The sequence below is a fragment of the Plecotus auritus genome, assembly GCF_963455305.1.
Source record: "Plecotus auritus genome assembly, chromosome: 8".
Classification (NCBI taxonomy): domain Eukaryota; kingdom Metazoa; phylum Chordata; class Mammalia; order Chiroptera; family Vespertilionidae; genus Plecotus; species Plecotus auritus.
In genome coordinates, this window is record NC_137782.1 from 161,973,475 (window position 1) to 161,984,878 (window position 11,404).

At 53.3% G+C, this 11,404-nt stretch overlaps 1 protein-coding gene across 1 annotated transcript in view; it reads left to right on the plus strand.

The window, feature by feature from the left end:
- The window catches only part of ALK (ALK receptor tyrosine kinase), a 612,725-nt gene that overhangs the window by 574,220 nt on the left and 27,101 nt on the right, over positions 1–11,404 (plus strand). Inside the window, exons 13-15 of the mRNA XM_080686359.1 lie at positions 1,831–1,981; positions 8,287–8,418; positions 9,027–9,171. Coding sequence (XP_080542485.1) covers positions 1,831–1,981; positions 8,287–8,418; positions 9,027–9,171 — 428 coding nt within the window. The remainder of the gene's footprint in view (positions 1–1,830; positions 1,982–8,286; positions 8,419–9,026; positions 9,172–11,404) is intronic.

The window sequence follows — 11,404 nt, forward strand, 5'->3', positions numbered from 1 at the left end:
ATGGCTATTGGGGGGTGCCATATGCAGCCATGCCTGGTGCATTGTGGGATGCTCAGGCATTGGCCCCTCTGCCCTCTGCAGCCCTGCAGCCTCCTCCCCACCGCAGCCTGGCTCTCCTGCCTCTTCCCTTCCATTGACGCACGCCGGACTCCTACCCTCCACCTCCTTCTGCTTATCCGAGAGCCCACCTGCCCATCATCTCCATGAAGCCAACTCCAAACCTCCACCCCACACGCCCTGCAACCAGCCAAGGTCTCCCTCCTGGGCCCTGATTCTGGGCAGAGATTTTCCACTTTCTCTGAGTTTCACCCCATGATCCCCCTTTGATGTTGAACCCCCACTACCCTGTGAGTTCAGAAAATAAGATAAGGTTCTTATCTGACCAGGGAAGAGGTTGGGGTTCTGAGAGGACACAGCTGGGAAAGGGTCTCCTCTGGTCATGGGACCCACAGCCTTTTGGTCCCCCATCTCGCTCCCTGCTGGTGAGGTTTCTCTCTTCATAACTATGGGCATCTCCCCACTTTCTGTGTGAGCCCCTTGACGGCCTGGAGCCCGTCCCTGGTCTCCTCTGGTGCACACAGCCTTATGCCACGCCAGCATGCAGTTACTCCCATCAGTGCCCAGCCACAGACAGCCGGTGGGCACCAGACCCTCCTTTGCAGCCCATGGAGACCTCAGTTCCTCGCCTGGACAGTGGCCAGCAGTCAGCCCTCTAGGCCTGTCTCTGCACAACAGGCCCGAGCTCCACCTTAGGGGCTCCCGGGAGGTGCCTCACACACTTGGAACCTGGGCATTTCCTGGAGTTATAGGAGGAGAAGCCACTGTGTGTATAGTGAGCACAACTGCCTGGAGGCTTTGTGTGCAAATTCATAGCACCAGACCCCCCACCCCCCCAGTCCCTTCCCCCGCAGTGGGCCTCTGGGGAGGCATTTGTAGCTGGTGAGCTGGCTGCCTTCAAGACAGGCCCCTCGGGGTCCAGCAGCTGAGTTACTTCTCCCCAGCCTTGCTTGACTATTGCAACAACCTAGGAGGCAGCGGAAATAATCCCACACCCCGCGCTGCTTGTTTTCATCCTGATGGGTTGCTTGTTGTCCGCACACAGATCTCTCCAGAAGGCGTTCCTGGTGGGGTGGGAACAAACAGTCTGGACTGCATACAGCGCTCTCCCCACTCATTCCACGGGGGCCTTCTCGTGTTGGACCCATGGGGAGACTAAACTTTCTACCAAGTCAGCCCCTGCTAATTTCACTGTTAATAACAACAACAATAATAATAAATACTTTTGAGTGCTTATTAAGTGCCAGCCACAAGTCTGAAACTGCATGTACTAATTCCTTTAATCCTGACAACACACAGGGGCTAGAAGCTGGGTTCTCTATTATCCCATTTTACAGATGTGGAACAGGGATGGTAAGTTACTTGTCTAAGATCACATGAGTCCTGTGATTTGGGGCAGGGAGGTAAATCCATGATGGGGAAATCCCAGGTACTCAGAATGCCCTCTCCCCAGTACCCCATGTTAACACAAACCCTCCCTGTCCTTGCTCTCCTCCTGCCCCCTCCTTTTCCTCTCATTCTTTCTTGCACCCTTTACTAGTCCTTCACCTTCCAAGCTCTGCCAATGAGGCACCTCACTGTCCCTCTCTAGGCGACTGCCCTCTCCCAACACTGGGGGGAGTGGGGCCTTCCTTGCTCACCTCATGGCTGCTGAAGGGGAGAACCATCAGGACCAACATGGGGGTGCACTTGGCCCACTGGAGGTGCCGGGTGGGCAGGAGGGAGTCAGGCTTCACCCCATGGCAGAAGCCCATGTGCTTTGTCCCATTGCAGCATCTCGGGCTATGGAGCGGCTGGCGGGAAAGGCGGGAGGAACACCATGATGCGGTCCCATGGCGTGTCTGTGCTGGGCATCTTCAACCTGGAGAAGGACGACACGCTGTACATCCTGGTCGGACAGCAGGGGGAGGACGCCTGCCCCAGCGTAAGTGCCAGAGCTGGGTTTTCTCCTCCACATGTAACCCGGGCCCACGGGGGGCTCTCGGAGGGCACCAGCGCCCCTCGCACTCCTTCTGAGGACCCTCCCCTTGTCCTGTCTGCAAGTGCCCCTCCTTTTCTAGGCCGTTCGGGTCCTGGAAAAGCTGGGGGTGTGGCTATTGGGGTTTCACATTCCCACAGGGACCAAGGCTGGGGCATGGGGTTGCACAAGGACCCTTAAAACTGAAGGACTGCATCCCATGTGAACGGGCAAATGGTTGTTCCCTTAGCAGAAGTACGAGTTGAAGCCACTTCCTAAACTTTCTTGCTAGGGCATCGCTGTCTTTGGCCATATTTTTACAAACAGAAAAATACCAGCTTAAACGTTTCTTGTTCAGCTCCTAGGCACATACATGTCCATAAGTACATAGAATAAGCTCTGAACTATACACGTAACTGGTTGTTTCTCGGGGGGGGACTGCAACTGAGGGTGCTTTATCAGTAATGCCCGGTATGGTTACGAAAAGAATGCGTTCATATAGTATTTATTATTTGTGTGATTGAAGCTTTTTAAAAATATAAAGCACAGATGAGAGCTGGAAGAACAGGTAATCCACTCGTCCCATTTTACAGATGAGAAAATGGAGACCACAGTGGTGAAGGGACTTCAAAGTCATTCACAACACAGGACAGAGTAGGGACTTGGGCTCCCGTTTTTGCTGTGCCCCACGCTTGCTTAGGCCTCGGTTTTTATGGCCTTTTGTTCTTTTCCACTTATAGCCCATCACTTGACAAGCCAGACCGCCATTCTCTACAGCCCCAGACAGCCTGTCCTTCTCATCTCTGACCCCACTAGGTGTCTAGCAGTCACACGGGAGAACTCCAGCAGCAGGAGCTAAGAAAGCTGGTGGAGCCCTAGCTGGTTTGGCTCAGTGGTTGGAGCCTTGGCCCACAGACTGAAGAGTCTCGGGTCCGATTCCATTCAAGGGCACGTACCTTGGTTGCAGGCTCCATCTCAGGCCCTGGTCGGGGTGCACGCCGGAGGCAACCAATGGTTGTGTCTCTCTCACATCGATGTTTCTCTCTCTGTGCCTCTCCCCCTCCCTTCCAGTTCTCTAAAAAAAGCTGGTAGAGGTCTGACATGACCAGGAGCATGAAAAAGTGCAGACTAATGAAGCAGCTGCCATGCAAACGCCCAGCACCTAGTGGCTTGCCTCTTGCTGTGCCAGGCCCCTGGCAGTGCTGGCTGTCCTGGCAGGAACTTAGCCCCCTGCAGGGCATGTCCCCTTGGGGCCAGGCACGACCCTCCCCTGCAGCACAGCTTCCACCTGGGGCAGGGGGTAGCCTCAGAGGACAGATGTGGGGACGGGGGCTACTGAGAAAGCAATTCAATTCCACAAAATAAACTCAGGGCTCTGAGAGCTGCGCTGGGCTGGGAGCGAAGCATAGCCTCCCCTCCCCCACCACGTTGTGGGTCCAAACAAAGCAGCAGGCGTAAGCTTCTCAGGTAAAACCTCGTGAATGAGGACTGTCTGGACTCCAACTTTTACTCAGCAACAATAATCAGGACTTCCCAACCTGATATAATATATTAAGTCATTAAACTGCAGGATCCGTAATGTTCACAGGAATTTATCGAGTGCTAATGCAATTCTTTCATCTTAGCAGGAAGATTGCATTGACTTTTGCAAGGGACTTTTACTTGATTGGATTGTAATCAGTTATGTCTTTTCACAGGACCGCGTCCTTTTTATTTTAATTCAATTGTAATCTACTTGTTCCTCTGGGTTGCTGCACTTTATCATTTCATTAATCAACCGACTCGCTCTCAAACTTGGTGGATGTGCAGGGAGAGCTCAGTTCTTGGCCAGGGACAGAGGGCAGCCCCCTCTGCTGGCCAGGCCTGCGCAGCATGGGCGGGAGGGGGGCGGGGGTGTGGGAAAGGAACTGGTCTTCCCTGTGCTCCACACCTCCAACCTCCGCCCTCCCCCAGTCACTGGGAGAAGGAGAAGGAAAGACCTCTTACAGGCACTCCCTCAACCTGGAGTTCTCCAAAACGGTGTCTAGAGGGGACCCTCTAGAAGACGAAGTGGACTCTAAGAATTAAGCTGTGGGAGTTGGTGGTTTTGCTGGTTCCGCTCACATCTGTGTAGTTGCTCTTCCCGTGCGCTTGGCCACGTGGAGCCTGGAGTGGGCTCCGCTGCTGGAACCCCCTGCAGGGATGTACATCCCTCAGCCCCCACTGCTCCACTTCCTTCCTGGACTCATCTGGGGGCGTGATGCAGGGCTCTTTACATCAGCACTATTGACATTTGGAGCAGATAATTCTTTGAGGTGGGGGCTGTCCTGTGTACTGTAGGCAGTGAGCAGCATTCCTGGCCTCTCCCCACCAGATGCCAGTAAGATCCCCAGTAATGACAATCAAAGATGCATCCAGACGTTTCCAACTGTCCCCAAGGGAGCAAAACCACTGATCTAAATGTTAAACCTCACCACCACCACCACCACTGCTTGCAATGCAAATATTGTGAGAGGCCAGTGCACACCCACACAGCTCCCAGTTGGTTCAACCGTATTCAGCAAATAAACACATACTCTATGCCCATCACTGTTTTAGGAACTTGGGATATATCCATGAACATATATCCAAAGAAATATCCTTGCTCTCAATATCTTTGCTTACATTCATGCCAGGGGTGGAGGGACGAACAGACAATAACTAGTTCCTCAGTTTATTAGTTAATCAGGGTGTCCCAGAGTGATGTGTTAGAGTATATAGGAGTAGGTAAAGGGAGTTAGATGTGCCAGAGTTTGGGGCAGGTTGCAGTTTTAAACAGGGTGGCCAAGGAAAGCCTCCTGAGAAAATGGCAGTTGAGCCCTGGCTGGTTTGGCTCAGTGGGTAGACTATTGGCCTGCTGACTGAAGGGTCCCAAGTTCGATTCTGGTCAAGGGCACATGCCCAGGTTGTGGGCTCAATCCCCAGTAGGGGGTGTGCAGGAGGCAGCCGATCAAAGATCTCTCTCATCGTTGATGTTTCTATCTCTCTCTCCCTTTCCCTTCCTCTCTGAAATCAATAAAAATATTTTTTTAAAAAAAGAGAAAGAAAATGGCAGTTGAGCAGAGTCCCAGAAGAAGTGAAGAACAAGGAAAATATCTGGGGAGTCCAGCAGACAGAGTCCACGTCCCTGAGGGCGGAATACGCCTGGTGTGGCGTGCAGGGAGCAAGAGGGGGAGTAGACATGAGGTCAGGTAAAGGGCCAGGTCAGGCCCTTGTTAGGTCATGTTTAAGCATGTTTAGGAGAATGTTGAGCGGAATAGTGAGAATAGTGAGTTGATGCAGTTTGGGCTTCTAAAGGCCCACTCCTGCTACAAAGGAGAGAACAGACCCCACGGGCCCAAGGGAAAAGTCAGGCAGCGAATTCAATGGCTATTTCATCAATCCCAGCAAGAGATGCTGGTGGCTCGGACCAGGATGGTAACAGCAGAACTGGTGGAAATGGTTGAATTCTGGGCATAGTTCAAATGTAAAATCCAAAAGGATGTCCTGTTCAATTAGATGATGAACTGAGAGAAAGAAAAGGTCAAGGATGACTCCGAGCATTGAGCCTGAGCCCCTGGAAGGAGGAGCTGCCTCACCTGATGGGGGAATGCTGTGGCGGAGCAGGTTGGGGTGCAATCAGGAGTTCAGTGTTGGGTGTGCTGGGTGTAGAGCGATGTCTGGTGGACAGCCAAGCAGGGCCTCTGGTGGACAACAGGAGATGGGCCACTGGAATTCAGGAGAGAGGTCTAGAGTGGAGACACAGATTTGGGAGAAATGAGCATAAAGTGGAGACAGGATGAGATTGCTTAGGGAGCAGTACAGATTGAGAAGACCAAGGACTGAGATCCGGGGATCCCCGACAGGGAAAAGGACATGAACCAGCAAGGAGGCTGAAGAAGAAGAGCCAGGGAGGTAGGAGGGAATTCAAGAGGGTGTGCAGTCCTGAAGGTCAGGTGAAGAAAGATGTATTCTGAAGAAGGGATCAACTCCAAGTGCTGCTGCAGGGGCAACAGGGGGTGGTGAGCTGTAGTGACACAAAGGCCCTCGTCCAGTCCATAGCTCCCTCCTCCCCACTCCCGCAATCTCCAGCATCTACATCCCCAAGCGCCGGAGGCCCCCCACTGCCAGGCAAAGAGAGGAAGAAAAGGATCAGGGTCTGAGGGGATGGACCGCCTTGGCACCCTGGTTCAGACTGGCAGCCCCCGATCTACAGAGAAGGAGGCAGGTCCGGGAAGGTGAGGGCCTCAGCCAGTCTCCAGCTGAGCCTGTCAAGTAGCCAGCCTGAGCCCTGGGCTCTGTGCTCCGCTCTCCCAGCTGACAGCCACATCTCCATCCCAGACCTGGGCTCAGGCCAGCTGCCTCTGGCATCTCATGCCCTCCCCGGCAGCAGTGAGCAGGGTTTCCTTCCCCCAGTCCCCTCAGCCCCACCCAAACCCCAGCCCTGGACAGCACTGTGCATACGTAGGAGAAATGTCAGCTTTGTACAGGAACATTTCACAGCCTTCCGCCCACACTACATCCACTCTTAAAAACACCAAATTACTCCCATTGTTAAATCCAAAATGCCATAAAACAAATCGCATCTCGGCTTTTTATCTGGACATTTCTCTAGTGCTCCCTGCCGACACCCCTGAGTGCTTCAGCGTAAGGAGGGGCTAAAGATGAATGGCCGCATCCACCGGCTGGTTACACAGCAGCATTCGGGGGACATCTGATGTTTTATTGGCCTTTTTTCTATTAAGTAAAAGAAACTCATTTTCCTCTGAGGTCAGGTCGATGTTTGTGGTGACAAGTGGGATGGCTCTTCTTGAAGCACTGTCCTCTTCATTCGGGGACCCAAAGATCCGAGTCACAGGAAGTCCCAGCACACCCGGGACCCCGATGCCTGGGCTCACACCAGGACATGTGTGGGCCCAGAAGTGAGTCCAAATTAAGACAGCAGCCATTTATTCAGTTCCTGATACGTGCAAGACACCATCTCTGCTACACACCACCTCCTGTGCCTGTTCCCCATGCACATGGGGGTCAGACGGAGGCCTGCCCACAGCTGGTCAGGGGTGTCCGACAGCTCCCAGGGCGCACAGCAGACACAAGAGCTCTAGTTAGGGCTGTGCCAGGGGAGTTCTGAGGCAGGAAATGGGACGTGAGCTGGGAGGAATGAGTTGCCCAATATGGAGAAGTGACTTTCACAAGGATGAGCTGGAAATAAATCTGAGTCTGGCCTCCCACTGGTTTTTTCTCTTTCCACGAGGCATCAGTCCTGCAACTTCCTCCCCACCGCCCGGAGAATGGAGTCCAGTTCCTTCTGGGATCGTACCCGAGGCCCCTGCATGATTCATTTTGTTCCCTCTGCCCACCCCCCTCACACTCCCTTCATCTCACCATGTAGGACCTCTGTCATCTGCTCTTCAGAGTCAGAGGACACTTCCACTCCTGCTGAACCATCTTTCTGTCCTGAGATGGACTTTTCTGAGCCAAAAAGACTCCTTCCCCAAATACGCCACTCACCTTGTGGGTTTGTGCTGCTCTCTCCCCCTGGAATGCCCTTTCCCTCATTCTCTGTGTTTAAAAGTCTCTCTATCAGATGTAGTATACAACATATGGAATACAGTCAATAATGTCATAATAACTTTGTATGCTGACCGATGGTTACTAGATTTAACATAGTGATCGCTTCCTAATATATATAAATGTCAATCACTATGTTGTATACCTGAAACTAATATAATGTACTTTAATGTCTTTAAAAAATCTCCCTATCCTTCGAGGCCCAAGTAAGTGCCACCTCCTGCAGGCAGCCCTCCCTGATCACCAGTCAGCAACAAAGGCTCCCTCTCCCTCCCCCACTTCCCATGCATTTTCTAACTAAGCTATCCTCGTGATCCTTCTCTAATACTGCCCAGAGTGACAGTTATCTGGGTATATTTTTGGTCTCTTCAACTCGACTCTAAGCTATTTGAGAGATAGACCCTATTTTTTAAAATATATCTTTATTGATTTCAGAGAGGAAGGGAGAGGGGAAAGAGAAACATTAATGATGAGAGAGAATCATTGATTGGCTGTGTCCTGCATGCCCCCTACTGGGGATGGAGACAGCAACAGGCATGTGCCCTTGACTGGGATTGAATCCGGGACCCTTCAGTCCACAGGCCGGCGCTCTATCCACTGAGCCAAACCGGCTAGGGCAGACCCTATCTTTAAACATAGAAGATCTGTCTGCTGGGAAGTAGAGAAACTTGGGCACAAACCCGAGGTGCTTTTTGTTTCTGCAGACAAACCGATTAATCCAGAAAGTCTGCATTGGAGAGAACAACGTGATAGAAGAAGAAATCCGCGTGAACAGAAGCGTGCACGAGTGGGCAGGAGGGGGCGGCGGAGGGGGCGGAGCCACCTACGTATTTAAGGTGAGTGGGCTGCGCCGGCTCCCAGGGGCAGTGACTTCTGTGTGTCATGGGGTTCCCTCGCGACAGCCCCAGGAACCAAATGCCACTTGGTGCCATTTAAGGATGAGGAAACTAAGGCCCAGAGGGACATGGGCTCCCTGTCTGTCCAAGAAAGTCAGGCTCTTCTCTCGCTGATGTCCCGGCCCCATTCACCCCCAGGCCTTTGCCATGCCTGCCTCAGCGCTCCAGAGGGTCCACCATGCCCTCCTCTGTCCTCAGGTGGACTTTCCCTGCCAGGCCCTCCCACAGGGACAGTGATGCTGAGTGCTTGCTCTGGAGGTTGTGGGGTCAGAGCCAGAGACCCCAGGGAGTGAGAGGAAGGAGAGAGCAAGGAGATCTCCTGCCACCAGCACCCAACCTCTGTGGCTCCCCTGAGCTTCGGGAAAGGGGCTGCGCAAGCAGTGTCTGAGCTGGAGCCCCCGGGTTGCTGCAACCTGAGTTCAGAGCCCTCAGCCCACCAAGGTATCACCCGCCACCGAGCACACACGCAGGCACGTTAATCAGAGCACTGGCTCTCCAGAGTGGAAGCCCAGCTCCGTCTGTCAATCTCTCCATGTCTCTCCGGCCAGATGAAGGACGGCGTGCCAGTGCCCCTGATCATTGCGGCTGGTGGAGGTGGCAGGGCCTATGGGGCCAAGACGGACACGTTCCACCCCGAAAGGCTGGAGAATAACTCCTCGGTTCTAGGGCTCAACGGCTACTCCGGAGCCGCAGGTAAAGCAGTCAAGCCCGCCCTCTCCCGGAATGTTCTCCCGGGGCCATCACACCTGTGGCATCTTAGTCACCGATCTTGAGAGGCTGGGAGCTCTGGCGTAGGCACCAGCCTCAAGGGAGGAAGGGCAGGCGGCATCTTTAGGCCCAGAGACCACCTTGCTGATGCCGTTTGGACTTGTGGAAGGCCCCTGAGCAAATGAGACGGGCACCAGCATTCAGACCGCCAGCCCAGCCCTCCCTGGGTTTTACCACATGCAACTGGAGGTGAGCAGAGGGAAGGAATCTGGAGCGGAGTCCAACCCCCAGACCCCCGTGGTTCCTACCTCGGCCAGGCCTGGGCTGCCAGCTCACACAGCTCCGCGCTGGGAGCTCTTGCTGTAATCTTCGTGGCTGGGCTCCGTGCTAGTTGTGAGAGCAGCCACACAACAGGACAGGCACTGAGGGGATTACCTGAGATCAGCCATCTCTAAAGAGAAAACGCAGTTCCTTCTTGGATTTTCTCCACAATCGGAGTGAATGGGGGTTTGGGGAGGCATTTAAAATCTGAGATTAGTTAAAGCAAATACTCAAACTTTCTCTTTAATCAAGAGATGACTAGGGCTAGAAGAAAGTAGAAACAGTTATCGGGTCCACCATAAAGAATTGCCCCCAGCACTATTTACAGCACCCGGCACACCTGTGAGGGTTTAATAAATTACAGAGCACTTCCGCAGCTATTATACATGTGCTTTTCAAAACATATTCTAGGGTTTTCCAGAAAGATATCGTTATTCCCATTTTATAAGAGTCAGCGAGCTCATAGAAAGTTAGTGGATTTTTTTCTCAACATAGCCACACTGTTGCATACTCAATCCATTTTTAAAAAAACATTGTTGTTGATGTATTTTTATGTGCATTATTTTCTTTTCCACATATTTGCTCAAAGGCTGCAAGATAGAGTGAGGTGTCAGAAACCACCTCAGCGCCCTAACCGGTTTGGCTCAGGTTCGATTCCAGTCAAGGGCATGTACCTTGGTTGCAGACACATCCCCAGTAGGGGGTGTGCAAGAGGCAGCTGATCGATGTTTCTCTCTCATCAATGTTTCTAATTCTCTATCCCTCTCCCTTCCTCTCTGTAAAAAATCAATAAAAATAAAAAAAAAAGAAACCACCTCAGCTGGGGACTGCATAAGGTGCAGGGTAGGAGGGTGGAGGCAGGGGAGGTGGCAGGCATGGTGCCAGGCCCAGTGCATCCTAATGTATTCACTATGCTCAGGGCTCGCTCTGCCTGGCCAGCTGCCAGAACTCACCCAGGTCCTTCCCGGAGCAGGGCCTTCCTCCACCACCTGACATGAGCACCCCCTCTGGTTGGAGAAGAGGCCAGCCACTTGAAACCTAAGCACTTGCCTGGGGGCTTTGATTGCTTCTGTGTGAATTCATTCTGGACCCACTTGTTCCTGACCTGGTCCATTGTCTGAAACCTGTCTCCCTCTTTGTAGCATAATAGCCATCTCTATCCACAGCTCCCCGGCCCCCACCCCCCACACACACCTAGCCTCCCTCTGCTGCCCCCTCTGGGTCCAAAGGACCTCCCAGGCCAGCTAACCCTTACAGACCCAGCAGACCTGGCACCACTGTTTCCCCAGGTCCCACCACCCATCATCTGCCGGAGCAGAAAGAGCTCCAGGCGCTTTTGGAGTAGGCTGCCTGTTGAACTGTCACATGAGCCAATATTAGGGGAAAGGGGCCCTGGAATCTCAGGAACCAGCAGGAGCCTTAGTGCAGTCAGCCTTGGCCTCAAGACAGAGTGGCACTCCGCCTCAGCTCTGCAAACAGCACTTCCTCCGCAAGCGCTCACCGCAGCCCAGGCATGGTCACTCCTCTGCCCCCCACCTGCTCTGCCCCTGACCTTGGAGAAGCTCCTCAGAAGCAAGCAGGCACGAGACTGCCTGAGCTCAGAGTGGGAGGCCTCTGCACGCGTGTGCTCTGCCTCAAATGCACACTACACGTGGTGGCTTATGAAGCATTCCACACTCACCGCCTCCTTTGACCCAAATGGCAACCCGCTGAGGCCATCTTATTATCCCCAGGTTAAGGCTCAGGGTGGGGAAGCTCTTGCCCAGTCAACAGCATAACCCACTGGGTTATCCGTGCCTGGTCCAGGGCTCCTGCAAGGAGCCTCTGCAGTGACCTTAGCAGGGTGCCCAGGGAGGTGGGTCCTGGTTCTTACCGACATGGGAAGCAGCCAACAAAG